General features: G+C 45.1%; 1 protein-coding gene across 1 annotated transcript in view; it reads right to left on the bottom strand.

Moving 5' to 3' along the window:
• Positions 1 to 26244, bottom strand: part of CCDC170 (coiled-coil domain containing 170) — a 112406-nt gene that overhangs the window by 48605 nt on the left and 37557 nt on the right. Inside the window, exons 4-6 of the mRNA XM_066372988.1 lie at positions 24911 to 25055; positions 20481 to 20666; positions 5840 to 6157 (exon numbers count right to left, since the gene is read on the bottom strand). Coding sequence (XP_066229085.1) covers positions 5840 to 6157; positions 20481 to 20666; positions 24911 to 25055 — 649 coding nt within the window. The remainder of the gene's footprint in view (positions 1 to 5839; positions 6158 to 20480; positions 20667 to 24910; positions 25056 to 26244) is intronic.

Below are 26244 nucleotides of genomic sequence, written 5' to 3' on the forward strand. Positions count from 1 at the left end.
GTGCACCCCTGCCTTGTTCCTGATCTTAAGGGGATTGCTTTTAAATTTTGCCCATTGAGTATGATGTTGGCTGTGGGTCTGTCATAGATGGCCTTTATCATGTTGAGGTATGTTCCCTGTATTCCCACTTTGCTGAGAGTTTTGATCATAAATGGGTGCTTGGATTTTATCATATGCTTTTCCTGTATCTCTTGATATTATCAAGTGGTTTTTTTCCTTCCTTTTGTTTATGTGATGAATCACATTGATTGATTTGAGAATGTTGTACCAGCCTTGCCTCCCCAGAATAAATCCCACTTGATCATGATGTATGATTTTTTTTCATGTACTGCTGTATCCTGTTTGCTAATATTTTTTTGAGAATTTTAGCATGTAAATTCATCAGGGTTATTGGCCTATAGTTTTCTTTCTTTGTGCTGTCTTTGCCTGATTTTGGAATTATGCTCGCCTCATAAAAGAAGCTTGGAAGTTTTCCCTCCTCTTGAATTTTTTGAAATAGCTTGAGAAGGATAGGAGTTAGTTCTTCTTTGAATGTTTGGTAGAATTTGCCTGTAAAGCCATCTGGCCCAAGGCTTTTGTTTGTTGGGAGTTTTTTGATAACTGTTGCAATCTCATTTGCTGTAATCAGTCTATTTAGGTTTTCTGATTCTTCCAAATTGATTTTTGAAAGACTGTATTTTTCAAGGAATTTTTCCATTTCACCTAGGTTGTCTAATTTTTTGGCATATAGTTCTTCATAGTATTTTCTTACAATCCTTTGTATTTCTGGTGTGTCAATTGTTACTTCTCCACTCTCATTTCTAATTTTATTTATTTGAGTCCTCTCTCTTTCTTTCTTGGTGAGTCTGGCTAAGGGTTCATCGATCTTGTTTACCTTTTCAAAGAACCAGCTCTTGGTTTCATTGATCCTCTGTATTGTATTTTTAGTCTCTATGTCATTTATTTCCACTCTGATCTTTATTTTCTTCTACTTCCTCTGGGCTTTACATGCTGTTCTTTTTCTAGTTCTTTTAGATGTAGGGTTAAGTTGTTTATTTGAGCCTTTTCTAGCTTCTTAAGGTATGCCTGTAGCGCTATGAACTTCCCTCTCAGGACTGCTTTTGCTGTGTCCCATAGATTTTGAGTTGCTGTATGCTCATTTTCATTTGTTTCAAGGAAATTTTTTATTTCTTCCTTGATCTCATTGTTGATCTACTCATTATTTAATAACACGCTGTTTAGTTTCCAAGTGTTTGAGTGTTTTTCAGTTTTTCTGTTGTACTTGATTTCTAGTTTCACGCCACTGTGGTCAGAGAAGATGCTTGATATGATTTCAATCTTCTTAGATTTGTTGAGACTAGCTTTATGCCCTAATATGTGGTCTATCCTAGAGAATGTATCATGAGCACTTGAAAAGAATGTATATTCTGCTGCTTTAGGGTGAAAAGTTCTGAAGATATCTATTAAATCCAGTTGATCTAGTATGTCCCTTAATTCTGCTGTTTCTTTGTTAATTTTCTTTCTTGAGGAACTATCCAGTGATGTTAGTGGGGTATTGAAATCCCCTACTATTATAGTATTGCTGTTGATCTCACCCTTTATATCCATCAGAGTCTGCTTTATATATTTAGGTGCTCCTATATTAGGAGCATAGATATTTATAATGGTTATCTCTTCCTGTTGGATTGTTCCCTTTATCATTATATAGTGACCTTATTTATCCCTTACAATAGACTTTGTTTTAAAGTCTATTTTGTCAGATGTAAGTATTGCTACCCCAGCTTTTTTTTTTTCATTTCCATTATGCATGAAATATTTTTTTCCATCGTTTTACTTTCAGTCTATATGTATCTTTTGTTTTGAAATGGGTCTCTTGTAGACAGCATATGTATGGGTCCTGTTTTCCTATCCATTCAGCCACCCTATGTCTTTTCATTGGAGCATTTAATCCATTTACATTTTTTTATCGTCATCTTTTTTAATTATTAATTTTAATGGGGTGACATTGATAAATCAGGGTACATATGTTCAGAGAAAACATCTCTAGGTTATTTTGACATTTGATTATGCTGCATTCCCATCACCCAAAGTCCAATTGTCTTCCATCGCTTTCTAACTGGTTTTCTTTGTGCCCCTCCCCTCCCCTCCCCTAACCCCCTTCCTCTCCTTCCCCACACTCTTGTCCATGTCTCTGAGTCTCATTTTTATGTCCCACCTATGTATGGAATCATATAGTTCTTAGTTTTTTCTGATTTACTTATTTTGCTCAGTATAATGTTATTATTGATATGTACTTGTTTATTGCCATTTTTTTCTTTAAATATGCATTCCTCTTTTACTAGATTTTCCCCCCCGCTTTATTGTGTCTATAGCAGGCCCCTTAACATTTCTTGCAGCATTGGTTTGGTTGTGATAAATTCCTTGAGGGTTTTTTTTGGAGGGGGGGTTGTTTTTGTTTGTTTGTTTGTTTGTTTGTCTGGGAAGCTTTTTATTTCACCTTCAATCTTAAACGAAGCCTTGCTGGATAAAGAAGTCTTGGTTGTAGGTTCTTGTTCTGCATTACTTTGAATATTTCTTGCCATTCCCTTCTAGCTTCAAGTGTTTCTGTTGAAAAGTCAGATATCATCCTTAGGGCGGTTCCTTTGTAGGTGATTGACTTCTTTTCTCTTGCAGCTTTTAGTATTCTTTCTCTATCTCTTAGCTTTGGTACTTTGATTATGATGTGTCTTGGTGTGGGTCTCTTTGGGTTCTTTTTTAATGGGGTTTTCTCTGCTTCTTGAACCTGTGTGACTCTTTCCTACATCAATTTAGGGATATTTTCAGCTATAATTTCTTCAATCAGGTTTTTTATCCCTTGTTCTTTCTCTTCTCCTTCAGGAACCCCTATTATGTGGATATTGTTTCTCTTCATGTTGTCACAGAGCTTTCTTAGAGTTTCCTCAGACTTTTGATCCTTTTTTTCTTTTTACTGTTCTGCTTCCATGCTTTCGCTTATCTTGTACTCTAAGTCACTGATTTAATCCTCTGCTTCACCCAGCCTGCTTTTAATTCCTTCTAGTGTAGTCTTCATTTCCGATACTGTGTTTGTCATTTCTGTCTGGTTCTTTTTTATGATTTCATTGTTTTTTCTCATGCTTGTTATCTCTTTATTTAGGTGTTCATTTTATCCATCCATTGTTGTGCTAAGATCTTTGAGCATCCTAACAATCATTATTTTAAACTCTGCATCCAATAATTTGGTTATTTCCATCTCATTCAGTTCTTTTTCTGGGGATTTCTCTTGTTGATTCATTTGGACCACATTTCTTTTTCTTCCATTTTGTCTGTGTATACACTCTTCTTTTGGGTGTGTTGTTTGTGTAGCTAGCTGAGTCTAGGGTGGTATTGTCTGCCTCCAATTCTCAGTTGTGTTGTTTCTAGGTCTTCTTGGGTTGGCATCAGCTGTTGTTTGTAATCTGCCATGGACTACTTATCTGCTATCACTATTCTTTTTGCTATTTGTGTCAGCATTTTTTATGTCTTAGCTGGGTCAGGTGTGAGGATCCCTTCCTTAAGCCACCACTCTAACAAGGGTTGTTAGGTCCTGAATTGATGCTCTCCCTATCTGGCCACTAGATGTGCCTGTCTTGAACCTCCCTGGCCGGAGCCTGGTGCAGATCAATGAGAGTCACTGCCAATGACTGGCTGTTATCAACCTTTTTGGAGCTACAGGTGATCCAGATCATGTGGCTGCCTCTGCTGGGCCCAAGTGCTGTTATAAGTATCAGTTGCACTCCTAGGCTAGCTTTTATCTACTCTTGGTCCAGGGGAAGTTCCTTTAAAAGTTCAAGTTCCCCTGAGATCTGCTTTCTGCTGCCTCTTATTGCTGGCTACTTGTTGGACTCAGTACTGTAATTCAGTGATTAGGTACAGTATTGAATGTGGCTTGCCCCTTAGCCTCAGATGTCTTTCTATCCAGACATTTTATTTATTTCATTTTATTTCGTTTTTTTTCTTCTTTTCCAGCACTCAGAAGGGTGTGGTCTTAGGGGTCCAGTGGGTGTGGCCTCTGTGCTCCTGATGTATGGTCTGTCTGCCACCCCCCAGCCACTGCTGTTGTCACCTCAGGCATTTGGGCTCTGGCGCTGCCGGTGCCAGCCCACTTCCGCATCCGCCACAGCTTCCCCCACCCCTGGTGGGCCCACATGCACCCACTTAGACCATTCCCGAGGTCACCAGGGCCCCAGCCGCCGCCAAGAGCGGGCTCACGCTGCAGGCATGATTGCGCACGAGCTCAGACCTCCACAGCAGCCACTGTGGTCTGTGCCTCCACAGGCAGGCCCATGCACAGCCACTGGGACCACCTCTGCTGTCGTCAGGGCCCCCTCCTCCTCCATGGGTGGGTGGGATTGTGTGCGAGGTCGGACCTCCACAGAGGCCACTGTGGCTCCTGGCCACTCTCACCTCTGCAGTTGCCCGGGCTCAGCCGAGGGCAGGCTTGTGCACTCACTCCAACCTTCACAGCGGCCGCCAGGACTCCCGCCTCAGTGGGAAGGCTTGCACGTGCCCGCGCAGACCGCCCGGGCTCCTACAGCCGAGCCCTGCCACCGCTGGCCTGCCCACCCCCAGCGAGCACTCAGCAGCATGGGGGGACAGCATAGCTCAGACCCCAGCACTCACTACCTGTGTCCCTCACGTGCTGCCTGCCTCTACGCGCCTCTTTGTTCTGACCGCAGCAGGAGAGCCTCGGGTGGGCGGGGTCATCTCTTCCCTTTGCTGGTGTTGTTGCTCCGAGGAAAAATGTTCACTTTAGATTTGGGCGTGTTTCAGCCCAGGGGTCAGGTTGTCCATCCCTCAAAGTGCTCCCCCTGTGCCTCCAAGACCACACTCCCCTGGCAGCTGCAGTCCTCCCAGCACTCCCCACACCTGGGGCCCCGGGCAGGTGGCTGTGAGCGAGGCTCTCCGTGCAGTCCCTTTAATACGAGGCCTGGGTCCAAGAGTTCTGTGTCCTTCTCTCAACAGTATCTAGGCTCCTTTCTCAGCCAAATCCAGTCTGCTCGACCCTGCCGGGCTCCAGGGCTCTAGGCTGGGACTGCAGCTCTGGGGCTGAGGACCACAACCCGCCGGGCAATCCTCCCCACCACGAGAGTCCCTCCGGGCTGCCGCCCACTCCCGGGAGCAGGGCAGCCCTTTCTGCATCTCTGCCTTTCCTACTAGTCTCAGTGTGGGTTCTTTGTTGGTCCTTGGCTGCAGAATCCTCTTAGCTTAGTCCAAAGTTGGTCTTTCAAGGTAACTGTTCTCAAAATTAAGTTGTAATCCACTTTGGTTCTGGGAGGTGCAAGTTGGAACATCCACCTACTCCATGGCCTTCTTGTCTCCTGTGACCTGAGACTTTTCATACTCTCGGTGTGTGACACGTGGTGAAGGAGACACAGGCTCTGCTGCAGGACGATGAATGTGATAGATTACTGGGTCTGTCTCTGGCCTCACTGAGGGGGAATGTGTAAGACTGCTTTCTCTGTTACTTTTCTAAACTAGAAAATTCTGAAGTCAAAAATATATTGGATCCTAGGGGCTTCAGAGAAGGGCTGTGGACTGTGGGCTGTCCCTGTACAGATGGTGAGTAAACAGAATCTCAGGCACCTTCCCCAGGTCACACCTGGAGCAAGTGAGTATGCAGTAGAGACAGGACCAGCCTAGGAGGTCTGACTCCAAAAACCACCATGTACTTAGCAATCATGTGCGTGGCTCTCCAGGCTTTGTAAGTCTACATATGTAACTGAAAGATATAAGACCACATTTAAATGATACTTCTAACTCAGACAGCTGTCTTACCTGGGTGTGCTCAGGAAGGAGGTAACTGTCCTTAAGACCCACTCACCCTTTTCCGGCTCTCTTCCTGGCTGCCCATCTCTCGGATCCTCTGCAAAATGGCCTCTTCCGCAGCCCCCGTCACGCCCACGCCGCCCCGCAGGAGGGCTGCGACTTTCTCCCTGAAGGCGGAGTACTGGCTCTTCGAGGTGGTGGCCGCCTCCAGGCTGGCCTCCAGGCTTCTCTCCAGCTCGCAGGAGCCTTTCTTCCAGAGGCTCAGCTCCTGCCTCGAGGCGTCCCAGGCCCGCTGGCCAGCGAGCAGCCGTTCCTGGGACACTTGAACTTCCCTCTCGAGGGCTTCCTTCGCCTCCACAGCATTGAGCAAGTCCTGAAACAATCGCATCAAGTGGAGATGGAACCATTAGCAGCCAACGAGGGACGCCTACCTTCGCTTTTCAAGGAATTAGGGTTCAACCTTCATTCCGTTTTAAAGACTAAATTCCCTACCAGCTCTTCACAAAGTTATTCGATTGTAAAGGTGATGCCAGGTAAATGTAGGTGTCTAAAGAAGAGGAGATGTCAAATATAAAGGCTAGGAAAAAACAGAAGTTGACATATAAACCTTTTATATGTGGACCCCTGGGAAGAGTGAATCAAAATAAACCATTAACTACCATACCCGTAGATTCAACCCACCTCTAACTATGTGTTCTCAAGCTTGGCATACAGGGAAATTGATTTTGAGTAAACAGTAAACCCTCAGAGTCCCACCTAGACACTAAAAATTATTTGAATGAAGGTGTCTCTTTGATACTGTTCTAAATAACAGACTAGCATTCTCATGGAAACATCATGGCTCAAAGGAGAGAAAGGTCTTTCTTTCGATATTCATCGCCTGTACATCCCCTTTTCTCATAAAGACAAACTAACACCAATGGGAGCTGAAGAAAGAACCAGAAATTGCTGGCCATTTGCTGGGTTGGAGAATGAAGGGTAGAGGGAGATAAACCACCATTCTGAGAATAATAATTTTAAAGAATGGAATTTGTATTATTAGGTTCATAAAAACAATGAGGAGCAAAGGGAAGGTTACCTGCGCACCTACTTCTATTTACCAGAACCTAGAATGGTCCAAAGAGATGTAAAAAGGGCCCCTTTAAAATCCATCTTAAAAAAAAAATACTTGTCAACATTAAGTTCCAAAATACACGAGCTCACAGTAAGTAAGATTAAGCAGTTGGCTAACCAGCATTGCTATAGTATTGCAGCCTACTTACCTGACAAAATTTTTTTGGTTTTTTTTTTAAATAGTATGTCAGAATCAAAACAGCAATAATCAAACAATTGCTTTGAATAACAGATTCTGCATCTAAACTAGCTAGTAACATCGCAGGCTGCTAGTTAAAATGCAGTAATCCCTTTTGCATAAAAACTGAACTTTAAAAGAAATTTATCTCCACCAACAGCATGGAGACAAAAAAATGCATATACTGCTTGAAATGCAACTTCCTACTTTTAATTTAGAGAGAGAGAGAGAGAGAGAGAGAGAATGCCTTACTTTTTTTTTTTCCTTCTAGTGATTTTTTTTTTTTAAATCAAGGAAGTCTCAGGCATCAATTTGAAATAAAAGTCACCGAGTATTAGGGAACCTATTTTGTGAAATGCTTTGCTTTTAAAGCAACAGCTTTGTGTCCCCAGCCCCTGTCTAACCTCGTCCTCTCTGCAAAGAGGCTCCGCTACTGCTGCTGATGAAATCTCGGCCCTTACAGCAAAGAGTCCAGGACCCTTTCTCACAAATACAATATTTTAACACTTTACAGATTTCTTTTCAGATAGTAATGCCCTAGCTGCCCAATCACAGTGACCAGCATCAGCGCTGGCGGTAACAAGTGAGGCCTGTATTTTACTTGGAAATGACAATCCTGACGTGTGGTTAGAAAACCGAGGTTCCAAATTGGATGATGCAGGGATAGAAGTCAATTCTAATCCCCTCAGATCTAAAACCCTATGGAATATTCAATATTTATTTTTATATTAAAAGAAAACCTCTAATGCAAAATAGAGGTGTTTCCATAGCCAATAAGATGATGTTTTAATTTTTAATTTATTGTGTTGAGATGGTTTCGAGTGTGCCACTCAATATAACACCCTCACCCCTCTACACTGTGCCCCCCATGTCCCATGCAGCCTCTTTCCACCCCATTTCACCCCCTCTGCCCCCCTCCATCCCCCCTCTCCCTCTAGGACTTGCTACCCTGTTTTCTGCATCTACATGTTACATATATATAATTTGACTAATCCCTTCACCTTCTCTGATCCCATCCCCACTTCCCCTCCCCTCTGACAGCTGTCCATCTGTTCCCTGAGGCCCTACCTCTGTTTCTATTTTGGTCCTCAGGTTATTGTGTTCACTAGATTCCACACAGTGGTTGTTTTTTTTGTTTGTTTGTTTTTTTGTTTTGTTTTGTTTTTACAGAGACAGAGAGAGAGAGTCAGAGAGAGGGATAGATAGGGACAGACAGACAAGAACGGAGAGAGATGAGAAGCATCAATCATCAGTTTTTCGTTGTGATACCTTAATTGTTCATTGATTGCTTTCTCATATGTGCCTTGACCGTGGGCCTTCAGCAGACCGAGTAACCCCTTGCTTGAACCAGAGACCTCGGGTCCAAGCTGGTGAGCTTTTTGCTCAAACCAGATGAGCCCGCGCTCAAACTGGCGACCTGAAGGTCTCGAACCTGGGTCCTCGGCATCCCAGTTCAACGCTCTATCCACTGCACCACCGCCTGGTCAGGCCACAGTGGTATTTTTAATCAAATATTTACAAAGGTCCTCAAAATACACAAAAAATCAATCAGACACTTGAGTACTATAGACTTACTATCAGTCTGAAATACACAACCCAACTGGCTCTGAGGACTGTTTTCCACCCTAATACCAGACCATGTGTCACTGCCTTAGAGACAAGAGCCAACACAAACAGATGCAGAGCACCAACACATGTCCAGCAAAAATCCGAAAATTCAGCTGTGATCCTCGAACACAGTGGCACACAGCAGCAGGTCCGATTTCTTCCCTGGACACATTTCGGCCCAGTGAACTAGTCACTGCTTCTTGTATGAAAGGCAGAACTGGCGAGCCGGTGACAAGGCCTTGGGGACAGCCACTCTCCCGGAGCTCTGATTAAGCACTTCAGAACCCAGGGGCACTGGGCTGATCTCCTGGACACAGATGGCCTCAGACCGCAAATGCAATTACCTATAGAGCTATCAGGAGGAAGCGGCCAGAGTGCAGGCTGGTCGCATGGCTACCTCAAGGATCCACTGAAGTAATGTGACATCAGTGTCGTCGGCCAGGACCTCGAGCCTGCTGTCAGACCACACTGACACGCAGGACGAGAAACGAGGAGCTCCCTCTGAGAGAATGCAGGGCTGACCTCCACAGAGGAAATCGCATTTGCAAATGAGGTCAAGCCCTATAGACTCCCTGGAGAGACTAGGATCACGTGACTAAAATTTGTTTTTAACTAACAAAATCTTTAAATTCAGTCCTACCGATACAACAAATGAACCATGATCCCTTTGCAAGTACTTTTAACAAAAACGACTGGAACTGCTATGATTTTCGCATTCAATTTAGCTTCTTAATTAAATACATGTCTGCGTTAATTCCCAATGAAGTGAGTGATTCAATGCATGTCTGCATTAATTCCCAATTAAATGCATGAAGAAATGAAACTAAAGGGGGATGTTGTGGGGAATACAGGGGAGGGGGGATGCATTGGGGGGGGACACTAGAATCTATGTAAACACAATAAATTAAAATTTAAAAAAGAAAGAAATGAAACCATTCAAAGGTTTGTGTTTTTAAAATACAGTTGATTCCTATTATAATGTTGCTAACTGTTGCATGGATCTGGATATGCATGAGATCAAATTGCCTCTCAAAAACTCAATGACTAATCGTGGTGGGGGGGGGGGAACCTCAGGCTCCAGCTTCATCTTCCAACCCTGGATAGATTTTGTGAAATGAAAACCCAGCTGGTGAACAAACAAACTCAGAAGTCGCCCCAAACAGGCACTCTCTACACGGGGGTAGAAGTCTGAAGTGTGAGAGGTACATATTTGCACCAAAATATGGAGCAAATTGAGTATGCACATATCCTGTGGTCTTGCAATTCCGGGCCTGAAAATATACCTGTAGATTACTAAACATGGAAAATAAGGTATGTGCAAAGTTTTTCAATTATAATACAGCAAAAGATTAGGCACTACATGGATATTCATCGATACATGACGGGTTAAACAAATAGGAAGCATCCATTCCATAGAACATCATGTAGTCTTAAAAGGAACTGAGGAAGCTTTCTACACACTGATATAAAGGCTCTCCTTTTATATTAGTCAGGTGCCTAACCATTTGTACCTACATCAGAAAGAGAATCTCTCCACAAATGTGCGCAGGCAACTGCCAACTCTGGCCATCCCTGGAGCAGGGAACCGAGCAGGTGGGCAGAAGTGGGAGGAAGATGTGAGGGAACGGTGGCAACTCTGGAAACATCCGGGGAATTTTGGTCTGTTTATAGTTCTGCCAATAGTGACAGGAATGTACACACATACACGCTACACTTAGGCTGCATTAGTAGAAGTAAAGTATCCAGAATAAGGGAGATGATGTCCTGCTCTTTCTTTTTCCCTGTTTCCATCTCCCTTGAACTAAACTAAACCTGAAGTTTGCATTTGGTTCTGGGATACAAATTTTAATTTAGAGAAAAACCCTCCTAGAACAGTGCGATTCAAAATATGAATAACACACTGCTGTGCCCCCTGCAACTCTCTGTTCCCAGTCCCAACAAGATAATTTCAGAAATTAAGGTTAAGAGTTTAGTCATTTCTATAGCAATGTGACATTGATTTTTTTGTTTATTGTAACAACTTGTTTAATAACCGTATACGACAGCACAATGCTTATTCATTGCTCAGGTGAAGGGCAGGAGGCGCAGTATGGACTTGCAGAAATTATCATGACACTTTCTGTGGATGAGAGCACTGACATCAATCTTTGAAGACGGTACAGACCCCTCGGGCTTTGTAAAACTGGCATGTAACTAGCAACGTACTTGAGTTGCCTATTTGTTGTGCAATAGAAACACACTGCATGTGAGAGTTTAAGGTTGTTTTGCCAACTGCTACCCCAAAGTAAAAAGTATAGCAAACCCAATCCATTTATTTTGTCAAAACAATTTAAATTTCCATCAAAAGATAATGTAAATCTAATTATACCTTTACACAATAGACGGATAAAACTCTCTACAGACTCTGGCCAGATAGCCAAGGTTACGGGCTCGATCCCTGGTCAGGGTACAAACAAGGATCAACCAAAGACAGCATGGGTAAGTGGAACGACACATTGATGTTTCTCTCTCCTGACTCTCTCTCTTTCTCTCCTCTCCCCCTCTCTCCCTTCCTCTTATCTCTAAAACTCAATAAATAAATAAAAATTTAAACTGTCTACAAATGAACAATTGAAGATGGATTTTGAAAACACTTGCTTTATTTTGGATACAAGTTACAAATAAATATCTTGAACTTGCTGAAATGGCTTTAAAAACTTTTCTGGTGTCAACAATCCTTTGTGAGACTCGTTTTCTATGTAAGTGCTTTAAAAGCAAAACATAGGAACAGTTTAATTTACATTAGCCCCCGCAAGTAGCACTGCCGTCAACCCAACCAAGATGACAAAAGATGTCTGTGGCTTCTGATACTTAACATGTAGACTTATGCTTTTTGTGTCTTTTAAAATAATTCTCCTGTGAAGTCATTTTATTGATTTTTACAAAAGTATTGGTCAGCAAAGAATTGAAAATAAAGAAAAACCCATCCTTCCCACAGATGGTTTGAGAAAAGCCGTACTAGAGTACATTCAGAGTTTAGGTCGGAGAACAGTGCAAGTCTTGAAACCATGTTCTCAGAGAAAACAACAAGAGAACTGGGGCATTTATCCTGTCGATGTCTTCAGGCCATTGAAAGATAATCATGTGGAGGGAGAAAGTCTGTTCCGTGTGGGCTCACGATCCAGTGGAGCGGAAGCTGCAGAGTGACATTTTACAAGACCTTCCCAAACCTGAGCTGTCCCAGTGGAAACACCGACCCCAGGAAACAGTAAAAAATCAGCTTAAGCTTGAAATTCTCATTATTGACAAAGTCAATGCAAGCTGACAACGCACGTAGCTGCCCGTGAGGCCAGTGTGGTCCGGGGCTTCACTACGGTCAGTGCTCTACCCTGAACTGGTCAGGCTGCACCCGGAGGACCATGGACAGTTCCCAGCTGCACATTTTTAAGAGGGACACCATGGAAATGTAATGGTGTCGGCATCAGGTGCTAAGAGCAAAGCCATAATAAAAATATGTATGCAATCATGTTGTTTTAATTTTGTTTAAATGTATGGACAGAACCTAAAGGCAAACCATGACCATGTAAATACTATGATATAAGAAAAGGGAAGTAGAAAGAGGGGAGGAAAGGGGGGACGGCATTAAGTTCCTCATATTTTATAGCAGAAAGTCTAAAGGTACTCCTCAGATAGCCGAATCAGGAACAGAAATGTCTTACAGGCCATCGCTGGGTTAAAACGAGATAGGTTCTGTAGTTGTGTTCTTAAGCTGAATTTGTATGTAAGTTGGAACAGGTATATTTATTCATTAAATGCAATTTAGACCCTTGTCTTACCATAGCATTTATTTTTACATTTCTGTGCATATAAATACTTAGACATTTTCAAACCTACACAACCTATCTTGTTCATAACCTGGGGACTGCCTGTCCTCTAAAGTCTTAATTGTAATTATCAGAAGTTAAAACAAGAGTGTAAGAGCGAGGTTAAAAGTCCAAGGAGAGAGGATATAAAATTTTACTTTGGAATCTTATCAATAGCTTTAGTCTTTACAAAATGGGAAGATATTATTTTGGAGTTTATTTTCATTTTAATTCCTTGTCCAGAGGCTAGAATTCTCCCAACCTCACAGATGATAAGAAAGAATGTTCAAACAAGGAAAGTTTGAAAGATCTAAGCTGTTTAGCCAGAAGAAGAGACTTAGAAATCCTTGATAAATGAATTCAAACACTTGAAGGATGGCCATAAGAGAAGAGATTTCCATTTAGTCTATGATGTTTCATTAAGAACAAATGAGGGTCCCTGGCCAGTTGGCTCAGCTGTAGAGCATCAGCTCGGCATGTGGAATTGAATCCTGGGTTCAATTCCCCACCAGGGCACACAAGAGAAGTGCCCATCTGCTTCTCTACCCTTCCCCCTCTCCTTCCTCTCTCTCTCTCTCTTTCCCTCCCGCAGTCAAGGCTCCATTGGAGCAAAGTTGGCCTGGGCGCTGAGGATGGCTCCACGGCCTCTGCCTCAGATGCTAGAATGGCTCCAGCCTCAGTAGAGCGGCGCCCCAGATGGGCAGAGCATCGCCCCCTGGTGGGCATGCTGGGTGGATCCTGGTCAGGCACATGCAGAAGTCTGTCTCTCTGCCTCCCCGCTTCTAACTTTGGAAAAATACAAAAAAACAAAAGAACAAACAAGGATATAGACATGAATGATAGGGATCCTGATCCCAATTTGCTGCTGGGAAGAACTGTCAAATAATTAGAATTGCACCGAGGAGGTGAGCCTTCTCATCCAGCAGTGAGTTTCCTGCTTCTGGCAGAGTTCAGGGAAAGGCTGGACACTAGCCAGACAATAAAATTTTAAAGATGATTCTTATTTCACATACAGTTAGATGACCTGGATTGTAAAAGACCTTAAGGTCACTTCCAACGTTAGGATTCTAGAACTATAAAGAGATCTTTTAGTTTCTTATGAATTTATCCTGCCTAATAATTGTTCACTTCTGGGAACTAGTTCCATGTGCCTGTACTCTTAATCCCTGCATAAAAGTAAATGAAGAGGAAAATGAAAAACTGAGCATCAATCATGTCCCGGGCATGTCCTCAGGACTTTATGTACATCATCCAACCCTAAGAATAACTGTAAGAGATAGATCCTTAAATTATCTCCCTGTTTGACAGACAAGAAACTGAAGTTCAGAAAAGCCAAGTCATACGTCTGAGATCTCAGAGCCAAATGATTCCGGAGCCCAGACAAAACCCGAGAGCCCAGCCTGCTCACCACTCCGCTCTGTGTGACTTCCCTGCGTTCTCCCTCTTACATAATACCACTGCTAGGTGACACCCCTCTGGAGCCTGCCTGACTCCAAAACCATGTTCTTGCCTAGCTTCAGTTCTCCCTGTGAGAATTAAAGAAAACATGAACAGTGTGGAGGCAAAGAAGCCGTTCGAAATCCAGTATGGAAGTTTAATTTCTGATCCACTGATTTGAACTTGTGAAGTCTGTAGGAAAGGCATGTGTGGCTTGTGTGGTGGGTACAGTGACTCCTTCTCTCAACGTTGGATGACTTCACAGTGACCAGGAGAAGAGATGCCAATCTTTAAAGCATACTTCAATATTAACTACTGAAGATTTTAATTTATATATAATTCCATATATATATATATATATAAAATAAACCACCTGGGTTTGTGTTTGGGAAATTTTCATGAAGTACCGGTAACTGGAATAGCATCGTTAAGAAAATCAGAACAGCCGACTTTGGCAGGAACTGCACTCGGCTCTACAGGTCCTTCTACCTCCACAGTCCTGAACTTCACCAATAAAGTCAGTCTCCTACCTCAAAAACAGAGCTTTAGAAAACATTAAGAAGACTCCTCCTGCCTGACCAAGCAGTGGCACAGTGGATAGAGCGTCAGACTGGGACGCAGAGGCCCCAGGTTCAAAACCCCAGGGTCGCCGACTTGAGCACAGGCTCATCAGGCGTCAGCGCGAGCTCGCCAGCTTGAGCACGGGTCGCTGGCTTGAGCATGAGATCATAGACATGGCCCCATCATCACTGGCTTGAGCCCAAAAATCACTGGCTTGAAGCCCAAGGTCACTGGTATGAGCCCCAAAAGTCACTGGATTGAGCAAGGGGTCACTCCCTCTGCTGTAGCCCCCTGGTCAAGGCACATATGAGAAAGCAATCAATGAACAACTAAGAAGCTGCAACAAAGAGCCACAACGAAGAACTAATGCTTCTCATCTCTCTCCATCCCTATCTGCCCCTCTCTCTGTATCTCTCTCTCTGTCTCTGTCACAAAATAAAAGAAAACAAATAAAGGAAAAAGAAGAAGACTCTTCCTGAGACCATTAATGTCTCGGGCAAACCACTTGACAGTATTTTTCAGTAATAAATCTTTGCAGTCATAATCCTATGAATGAGTACTTTATTGAAAAGCCGCAACTTTTTTACTGCCCACATTTTTTTTTCCACAATTTTTATTATGTTGGCAGGAACTTCATTCCAAAATGAATGTGTTTCCAAAGTCTGAACAACATTGCATCAGTCATTTACAAGTAAAGACACTTATGTAAGAAAAGGAATAAGTTATTTTTTTAATGTGCTCTTATAACACATTTTTATTACCTATTTCTAATCTTCAGAAATGCATTTTTATAGGTAAATATTAAATTCCTAATTTGTAAGCCTGATAATTCAATAACTACCATTTATAACTGATCGAAGTTTCTCATTCACTGAGGAAATTGGCATAACTATTCATTGTTGTTGTTCCACTAACAAATAATGTTTGGCATAATCTTGTGGGTAGAATGTTTCTGTGAATAAACAAGTAAAGGGAATTATTGATGAAAGCATAACAATTCAATGACCAGAGTTCAAATCCCAGCTCTGCTACTTAACTGCTATGTAAACCTGAGCAAAGTACATAACCTATTTGAGTGCTTAGCACAATGACTGTGCTTGATAACTGGTGACCGGACTAATGATTGTTAACAGTATTCATGTAAAAGCCTCAGAGCCTTATGCTTCTCTCAGAAGGTTTACTGGTAAGTAAAATATGAAAAAGTATAATTCTGAAATAATTTTATGTATATTGTAAGACAAAGCAAATGAGAAAATATTGTTGGGATTCAAAAGGTACAAAATAAAAAGATATTAAGAAAACTCTAGAATAGTACTTTCTATTAAAAATACCATGAGATTTTGTTTTTCTTGCTTGTTCGTGTGTTGCTTTCAGTTTTATATCCCACATATGAGGGAGATCATATGGTTCTTGACTTTTGCTGTCCGACTTATTTCACTCTGCATGATAGACACAGTCAACAGTGTGATGGTGACCAGAGGGCAGGGGAGGGGGTGATAAAGGGCAAAGGGGGTCAAGTGTATGGTGACAGAAAAATATGTGACTCTGGGTGGTGGGCACACAATGCAATATACAGATAGTGTATCAGAGAAATGCATATTTGAAACCTATGTAATTTTATTAACCAGTGTCACCCCAATTAATTTATTTTTATTTTATTTATTCATTTTAGAGAGGAGAGAGAGAAAGGGGGGGGAGGAACAGGAAGCATCAACTCCCATATGTGCCTTGACTAGGCAAGCCCGGGGTTTTAAGCCGTGACCTCAACATTCTAGGTTGACACTTTATCCACTGCACCACCATAGGTCAGGAGAATTTATTTTAAAAAGTAAAGTAAAATACCACCATAAATTTATTACTAAAAATGTATTCTAGCTCTTTCTACCGAAAGCAATAAAAAAAAACCCAACTGCAATGAGCATACCTAAATCTTGTTTCTAAGTACCATTAACAGTAAAAGGAACCAAAGCTCCTTAGCAAATAGGCTAATCTTAGTTCTGTAGTCTGAAAATTCTAAGTGAGCCTAAGATAGCATCTTCTGTCAGAAAGCCAGGAAGCAATGAAAGACTAACGGAGACAGGTTACAAGGTCACAGAGACCATCTTGGTCGGGCTCCTGATGGCAAAATTTGATGGATTTTGAACATTAAAAAAAATGATTTTAACAAAGTAAATAAAAATCCATGTGTCCATAGAATTAAAAAGAAAAATTAAAAGCTTTTCATTACAGAAGAATGCCAGCTAATAAGTAGAAATGGTGGTATTAGAATATTACCACTTTGCCATCACCCTTGATGTAAATGAATCCAGGCAAGACTCAGTGGATGCTAACATCACTAGGTAAATAAAATCAATGGAAACAGAAATAACCTGCAAATTATTACCACACAGATACCTACATAAAAGCAGAAGAAAAAATATATACCTTTACACTAAAGAGACAGGCAATTAATCTTAGTGTCCGCAACAATGGAACATTTCTAACATTATCAGCCACCATTATGAAGTATACAACTTCACCATTGAAATATTCTTGCTAAAAAGGTTTAATCTGCATCCAATCCTGACCTGTGGTGGCACAGTGGATAAAGCATCGACCTGGAATGCTGAGGTCACCAGTTCAAAACCTGGGGTTTGTCCGGTCAAGGCACATATGGGAGTTGATGCTTCCTGCTCCTCCCCCTCCACTCTCTCTCTCTCCCTCTCCCTCTCTTCTCTAAAATGAATAAAAATCTTTTTAAAAAAAAGCCTGCATCCAATCCAGCCTCTAGCCTCTAGCTGCAACTTTAAGTGTATAGGATATAAAGAAATAAGGTAAATAGCATCATGAAGATACAATCAGACCACTTCTCTACAAGCAATTAATGCTATTTAAAAAAACATAAAAGGCTAAAAATAATCAAAAAATACAATAAATGAGACTAGACTAGACCTCAATTTTAGAAAGAAAACAGCTATAAAATACATTCTTAAGCAAGTGATAAAATCTGAATGTGGAATATTCAATGATTATTGGTTATTTATTGCTGTATAACAAACTACCCCAAACCTGGTGGCTTACCACAACAAATGTCTATCATCTCACAGTTCTATGGGTCAGAAATGTGGGCATGACTCAGCTGGTTGTTTCTGACTCAAGATTTCTCACAAGGTGACGGTCAAGCTGTTGACCAGGGCTACAGTCATCCCAAGACTCAAATGAAAGGGAACCCACCTCCAAGCCCATTCACATGGCAGCTGACGGGCTCAGTTAGCCACATGGGCCTTACAACAGGCCGCTTGAATGGTCTCACCACATGGCAGTTGGCTTCTGTCAAAAGCAGTGACTCAAGAGAGATCAAATGAATGCATCTAACACAGAAGCTGCAGTCTTTGTATAACCCAATCTCAAAAGTGACATCCCATTGCAGTGACATATTTTTTTCACTGAAAGTAGGTCACTTAGTCCAGCTCACACATGAGGGAAGGGGACGTAAATTCCTCTCGGGGGAGGAGGACAAAAGACTTGTGCACTTGAAAACCGCCACAGCTGATATCATGGCATTATTGTTAAATTTGCCACGATAATGGTATTGTCATTATATAGGGTAACATCCTTACTCTTAGGATACATATGCTGAAATAGCTATATACAATACATGTAACGTTCATAACCTGTTGTAAGTGGTTGTCCAAATACATGTGTGTGTGCTTGCATCTGTGTGTAAAGTAATAAAACATATCAAAATGCTAACAACTGTTAAATCTTAGTGGATGAGTATTCATTGTGTTCCTTCATTCCTTCTATATATTTAAATTTTTTCACAAGAAATATTGCAGCAAAGTAATTGAGGATTGCTCTGTACTGAACAGTGTCCCCTAAAATTCACATTGAAGCCTTAATGTTCAGTGCGATGATGTTTGGAGAGTGGGCCCTTGAAAAGTAATTAGGTTAAATTATGTCATTAGGGTGGTGTCTCCATGTTGGCATTTCTGCCCTTGTAAGAAGAGACACCAGAGAGCTTTCTCACTCTCTGCCATGGAGGACACAGCAAGAAGGCAAGGCAGGCCTGATGAGGTAGTGGCACAGCAGATAGAGCATTGGACTGGGACGCAGAGGACCTATGTTCAAAACCCCAAGGTTGCCAGCTTGGGCACAGGCTCATCCGGCTTGAGCATGAGCTCACTGACTTGAGCGTGGAATCACTGACTTGAGCATGGGATCCTAGACATGACCCCATGGATGCTGGCTTGAAGCCCAAGGTCACTGGCTTGAGTAAGGGGTCACTCGCTCTGCTGTAGCCCCCCGGTCAAGGCACATGAGAAAGCAATCAATGAACAACTAAAAAGACTAAGGAGCCGCAACAAAAAATTGATGCTTCTAATCTTTCTCCCTTTCTGTCTGTCTGTCTCTATCTGTCCCTCTCTCTGTCTCTGTCACACACAAAAAAAGAAGGCAAGCCAAGAAGACAACTCTCACCAAACCTTGATCTTGCCCTTCCTGCTTCCAGAACTGTGAAAAACAAATGTGCACTGTTTAAGCCACACATTCTATGGTATTCGATACAACAACCCAAGCTGACTAACACAAGGGTTTTCAAATGATTGAAGTTATTTGGTAACAATGATAAAAATAAATTAAAAAACTGTTGCTCTGTTTAGAAAGCTAATGCGTCAGGAGAAGAAATTCATTGTTAAGAAGGGATTTTTCACCCAGGGACATTGGGGGTGGGGGGGGGAGGCTGAAATTATCCTCATGACTGCAGATCACTTCACACTCCAGCCTCCCATCTCACCCAGCGTGGCAGTGACCACTGCGGACATGGAAGACCCACAGGAGGGCCTCAGAGACGACCCTCGGACTGCATCCACCAAGTCCAGAAGCCCTTCAGCCTGTGGGACACCACTGCACTGTGACCCCTCACGGAGCCTCTCTTTCTCAGCATTGGTCATTACCTAATTTAAAATTCCCTCTCTTTTACTGTTTAGTTGTCTCCTCTGTACTTAGTAACTAACTGCACCAGCTCACTTTTGCTGTTGGAAATTGATCATTACTATTAATCCCAGAATTGGTTTCTTTTTCACAAAAAATTTTAAATACAATTAAAGAATTATGTAGTTAAATATATATATATATATATATATATATATACACACAATGTTGACTCTCATGCTTAAACAGACTCTAGCTAATTTGAAAAGATCAAACAACTCTACGTAAAAATAAAAGTTTAGAATTAAGAGTCAGTTTCCTTTAGCAATATGTCTCAAAATTTTCATACCCATATTCTTTGACCCAGGAACTCCGCTTCTAGGATTTTCTCTTATTGATTTATTTTCACACATAAGATCTAAGATTATTGAGAGCACCCTTGTGTGTGATAGGATGTAGTATACTGCCTTTTCAAATTTAGAGAAAAATATAGTGTGCAGCGTATGTTGCCTTTGTTAAAAATAAATAAAAAGAGTAAGCATATGCATATATGTATATGGACTATTTCTATTAAGATACATATGAAATTTACAGAGGTTGTCTCTGAGGAAACAACTGGGTGAGTGGAGGAAGTGGGAGCGGGGAAGACTTCTCACCACATATTATTGTGTCCACTCAGAGTACTGTATCTCATTTTTTTTAAATAAATCTTTAAGTCTTAAAAATCCTTACAGTTTAATGTAAGACATATTCCCCACAAACTCTTTACTTTCACACGTTTCGTATTTCTTTTTTTCTTCTTCTTCTGATTTTCTAACTACGCATCGAATGGCCAACTCAGGCCGCTGACTGCCATGCTGCCCCGGCCCTCCTGCCAAGAGTGGCCTTTCAAGACTGTGGTGTGTGAGGCAGGGGCGCGGGGCAGGGGCGCGGGGCAGGCGCGCGGGGCAGGCGCACCAGGCAGCTGCGCTCCCCTGCGCCCAGTTGTCCATTTCTGCTCCCCCACCCGGAGGGTGGGTGTGCGCGTATGTGCCCGCGCGCTGTACCTGCTTCAGCCTGTCCCTCTCTCCCGCGCAGGAGGCCGCTGTGCCCTGCTCTCTCCGAACTTCCGAAACCAGCCTCAGGATGGTTTCCCGGCTGGCTTTTGCCTCCACCTCATGGAAGTTCACGGTCTCTTCCAGAGTCGCAAGGTGTCCTTTTACGGCTGCGTTTTCCTCGCGCAGCAACCTGAGCTGGAGAGAAAGCAAGGACAGCAGTCCTGGTAGAGTGAGCGCCTTCACGCCGCTTTCCCCAGCACCTGGGGCCCTGATCCCCAACGGCTCCTGAGCCTATGAGACCTGGGGGAGCACGACCCCTCCACCCACGTTTTCAAAGGCTGCCTCTGCACTCGGTTGCCACAGGCAGACCCAGTGGTCAAATGGAAACTAATCAAAAGGTAGCCCCGTGGTAACAATGAAGAGAGTTCAGCCAAAAGCTTCAGGACACAAGCACCCTGGTTGCTAAATACTCAGGGGAAGCAGCCCGTGTCCCTGGACACCATCTGCACTGGGAGCTACCGGGCACAGGAGGGCAATACAGACAAGAAAGCAAGGGTCTCCTTTGAAAAAGAAAAGAAGATCCTTCTAACTGATCTAAGCATAGAGAAGTCCTGAGCGGCATGCTCAGCCAGCGCTTGTCACTGGGATTAGCAGGGCTGTCCCTTGTCTGCGTTTGTGTGTTTGAGTTAACCAGGAGCATTAGTAAGATTTGTACGATTTACAAAGAGGGAACACAAGACCAGACAGGCTCCTCGGCCCCAGGGGACTGCGGTGCAGACAGCTCACTCTGTCAGGCCACGTGGATGGACACCCACAGGAAGCCCTGAACGCCACGTGACAGGGTGGGGGGTCAGGACTCTCTAGGGAAGGGACAGATCTTGCAGCCTCAGCCATTGACCCACTGGGTGCCCCGCTCCTGACTCAGGGTTGCCGTCTCTCTTGAATACTTTTCCTCATATTTGCATGCTCACTCCCCAACATCCTTCAGAAGTACCCCCCCAGAGGGGCACTCCTGGGCCAGTTGACTGAAACCAGCACGCCACGCCCCTCACCTGCTTCACTCTCTGTCCCCATCCTAGCTGTGTCCCTTCACTGCACCTTTTTCTGTGTGGGGGCAACACTGGACATTCATTTCCTCATCATCAATGACCCCACAACAATGAAAGCTCCAGGAGGGCCCAGACTGAGTCTTGTCACACTCCCTGCTGTCCCCCCAGCACCCAGAACAGAGTCTTGTCTCTAGCAGCGGCTCAGATAACGTTTGGGAAATGGATGAATGATGTCAACTGAGTTCGTAGGAACGCCTCCTCTTCCACCATGGAGCCTGGGACTGTGTGCACATGCGGGTGTGAAGGCTAAACAACTGAGGGAATGGCCTTGGAATTGAAGGAGTGGTTTTGCTCCACAGGAAGCCATCTAAGGAGCAGTGATGAAGAGAAAAGCCTGCTTGCTCTTGGACAGTGATTTTTTTTCTTATTATTTTTAAGATCGGCACCTGCTCGGGTGATTGGGACAGTAAAGCTCTAGGGTCCTAGTGCCTGTTTTAAACTATAGGTATATTATTATTCAGGTGGGGAGAGGCCAACAGCTCAGTTCCCAAGAGGAAGGGCACGCCATGCCATGCCACACAGGGCCCCACGGGGAAGCACCAGGGGCCGTCAGGAGACAGGGATGAGAGGGGAAACAGGTTCCCCGCAGGAAGGGAGGGATGAGGCAGGACATCCCTTAGGAAGGGCCAGTTTCAATCATTCCAGCGGGCTCTGGAGTGTAGGGGCTGTCCCTAGTCATCCGGTACCCGGCCCTGGGGTGTGATTAGGGCAGGGGACAGCAGCCCTCTGGGGTGTAGGGGCTGTCCCTAGTCATCCGGTACCCGGCCCTGGGGTGTGATTAGGGCAGGGGACAGCAGCCCAGAGCTGGGGTGTAGGGGCTGTCCCTAGTCATCCGGTACCCGGCCCTGGGGTGTGATTAGGGCAGGGGACAGCAGCCCTCTGGGGTGTAGGGGCTGTCCCTAGTCGTCTGGTACCCGGCCCTGGGGTGTGATTGGGGCAGGGGACAGCAGCCCTCTGGGGTGTAGGGGCTGTCCCTAGTCATCCGGTACCCGGCCCTGGGGTGTGATTAGGGCAGGGGACAGCAGCCCTCTGGGGTGTAGGGGCTGTCCCTAGTCGTCTGGTACCCGGCCCTGGGGTGTGATTAGGGCAGGGGACACAGCCCTCTGGGGTGTAGGGGCTGTCCCTAGTCATCCGGTACCCGGCCCTGGGATGTGATTAGCGCAGGGGACACAGCCCTCTGGGGTGTAGGGGCTGTCCCTAGTCATCCGGTACCCGGCCCTGGGGTGTGATTAGGGCAGGGGACACAGCCCTCTGGGGTGTAGGGGCTGTCCCTAGTCGTCTGGTACCCGGGCCTGGGGTGTGATTAGGGCAGGGGACAGCAGCCCAGAGCTGGGGTGTAGGGGCTGTCCCTAGTCATCCGGTACCCGGCCCTGGGGTGTGATTAGGGCAGGGGACACAGCCCTCTGGGGTGTAGGGGCTGTCCCTAGTTGTCTGGTACCCGGCCCTGGGGTGTGATTAGGGCAGGGGTCAGCAGCCCTCTGGGGTGTAGGGGCTGTCCCTAGTCATCCGGTACCCGGCCCTGGGGTGTGATTAGGGCAGGGGACACAGCCCTCTGGGGTGTAGGGGCTGTCCCTAGTCATCCGGTACCCGGCCCTGGGGTGTGATTAGGGCAGGGGACAGCAGCCCTCTGGGGTGTAGGGGCTGTCCCTAGTCGTCTGGTACCCGGCCCTGGGGTGTGATTGGGGCAGGGGTCAGCAGCCCTCTGGAGTGTAGGGGCTGTCCCTAGTCGTCTGGTACCCGGCCCTGGGGTGTGATTAGGGCAGGGGACACAGCCCTCTGGGGTGTAGGGGCTATCCCTAGTCATCCGGTACCCGGCCCTGGGGTGTGATTAGGGCAGGGGACAGCAGCCCTCTGGGGTGTAGGGGCTGTCCCTAGTCATCCGGTACCCGGCCCTGGGGTGTGATTGGGGCAGGGGACAGCAGGCTCTGGGGTGTAGGGGCTGTCCCTAGTCATCCAGTACCCGGCCCTGGGGTATGATTAGCGCAGGGGACAGCAGCCCTCTGGGGTGTAGGGGCTGTCCCTAGTCGTCTGGTACCCGGCCCTGGGGTGTGATTAGGGCAGGGGTCAGCAGCCCTCTGGAGTGTAGGGGCTGTCCCTAGTCGTCTGGTACCCGGCCCTGGGGTGTGATTAGGGCAGGGGACAGCAGCCCTCTGGGGTGTAGGGGCTGTCCCTAGTCGTCTGGTACCCGGTCCTGAGGTGTGATTAGGGCAGGGGACAGCAGCCCAGAGCTGGGAGTGGCTGGGGTGTGGGCTCCGGAGTGGCTGGTTGGTAACGAGAGCAGTGCTCCCAGGTGAGTCCCCGCCTGGGAAATGGCTAGGCCTGGGAGTGGCAGTCTCCGGGTCAGAAAGGCCCCAGATGTCAAAGCATTAGAAACCCAGAAAATAAAAAGGCATCACTGACACGGTGTCCACACCCAAGGCGGCCCCTGGAGGCTGTCTCTGGTGTGGGAAAGGTGTTGTGAAAGGAGCTTCCTGGTTCCCTTTTCTCTTCCCCACCGCTTGGCTTTAAACATTAGCCCCAACCGCACCTCCAGGTGGACTCTCCAGCCAGACCCCTGGACACAGGCTAGCAACAGGGAGGGGGAGGAGACGCATCCGGCACCCCGGGGGCCAGGCTGACTCTGGGTCTGAGCAACCCATCAGTGGACCCATCGGAAAACTTCCAGCGTCCAGAGACACGTGGGAAACAAGCTAACAAACCACTACGAGCTGGCCTGTAAGAATGGCTGCATGAGAATCTGTCAGGAAGCAAGGATGTGAAAGGTTTAGACAAAAAGAAAAAAGGAGCAAAGATACGGTGGGAGCTCAAATACCTCCAGGCATCCTAATAAATCGCTACAGGCCAAGTGAATTATTCAGTTGATATCATTCATTTCCATCTTTATGGCCACCTACAATTAAAGCAGGATTTTTATCCTGGGGCTTTAATATTAAAAAGCACTTTAGAACTAATCTTAACCGTATACTCAACAAGTATCCCCAAAATGACACACAACTGTTTTTGTTTTTGATTGTGTGTGTGCATGTTTCTGTCTTTAAACAAAGGGTGTCCTAAAACACACCATTAAAATGAATAATTCATTGTACTTGACAACCTAAATGTATTTTAGACAAAAACGATCCTTTCTGGAGAATAATTAATCCCAACTAATGCTAAACAGGACCTTAGACCCGAGGCTCAGAGAAGGGAGAAGGTCTGTCCCAGGTCACACGCTCAGTGTCACATCTGGGCCATGTCCCGTGCTGTCACCACGCCCAGCCTCAGCCAGAGCTGCTTCTCACAGCACATGGGACCCGAGGTTCCTAGTCTGTTTAATATGCATACAAACACCTTTAGAATTAAGTCTTCTTCTGACGCCTTCTCGTTCTTCTGGTCTGGATCTAAGCAGTCACGGAGCTGGGCGAGAAATTCCTCATGTTCCCGGCAATTCTCTGAGACTCGATGCTTCGTTTCCTCGTTTTCCTTCAAACACGTTCTATCAGGCAGATAACAAATACGTCAAGTTGTAGCAACCTAACAGTCACCAAAGTCCAGAACTTAAGGTCTCGGTGAGAAATCATCACTTTCAACACAACGCGGCTTCGCAGACACAGAGAGGCCGCTGCCCCGGAAGCCCTGGACGGGAAGGGGCAGTGGCGGCCCGTCCGGGCGTCCACACGTGGCAGGAACGCAGGGGAATCTTCACGGCATCTCAGATCTAGTAACAGCAAGGGAGACAGATTCTCTGCCTGCTGTCCCCAGCCTTCTCGGATCTGCACAAGTGGCAGAGAGGCCTCTAGCTCACACAGGGATCCGTACGCCATGGTCTCTGTCGGGGCCTTGCGGGGAAGCAGGGGAGTGCTCCATGCTGGTTCTAGGGAACCACGCTTATTTTATTGTCAAATGCCATACAATGATCTTTAAGGGTTAGCTAGGGCATTCCCTAGTTCATGGCCAAACATAACCGTGATAAATAATACATCAGTAGCACCTGACCTGCACAGTGGTTAGAGCGACAGCCTGGGACACTGAGGATCCAGGTTAGAAACCCTGAGGTTGCCAGCTTGAGCACAGGCTCACCAGCTTGAGCGTGGGGTTGCCAGCTTGAACATGGGGTCGCTGGCTTGAGCGTGGGGTCACCAGCTTGAGCGCAGGGTCACTGGCTTGAGTGTGGGCTCACAGACATGACCCCATGGTCGCTGGCTTGAAGCCCAAGGTCATTGGCTTGACCACTGGCTTGGATGGAGCCCCCTGGTCAAGGCATTAAGGAGCCACAAGGAAGAATGGATACTTCTCCTCTCTCTCCCTACTTGTCTTTCCCTGTCTGTCCCCCTGCCTCTCTCACTTAAAAAAATACATCAGCAGCAAGGGGTGCTCCCACCTCTGGAAAAAAGAGAGGCACTTTATCGGTAGCAATGATCATTATTAGTTCTTACACACCCAGAGTTTTTAAAGCATATGGGAAGGGCCCAGTCAAGGAAAGTCGGTTGATTTATGCTCTGCTGCAAACACTTGATCCCGAATCTCAGGTGGGTTTGCTGAGATCATACAGTCAGTTTCTCCTACTTTAACTGTTAGAGATTAACAGATCATAAAGCAGACATATTTTAAAGGCAAATTAGAATCATGTCAGTAATTTGGCATCTTTTTTCCAGTATAATAAACATGATTATTGCTTTCCCTTT

This window comes from Saccopteryx leptura, chromosome 3 (assembly GCF_036850995.1).
Source record: "Saccopteryx leptura isolate mSacLep1 chromosome 3, mSacLep1_pri_phased_curated, whole genome shotgun sequence".
Classification (NCBI taxonomy): domain Eukaryota; kingdom Metazoa; phylum Chordata; class Mammalia; order Chiroptera; family Emballonuridae; genus Saccopteryx; species Saccopteryx leptura.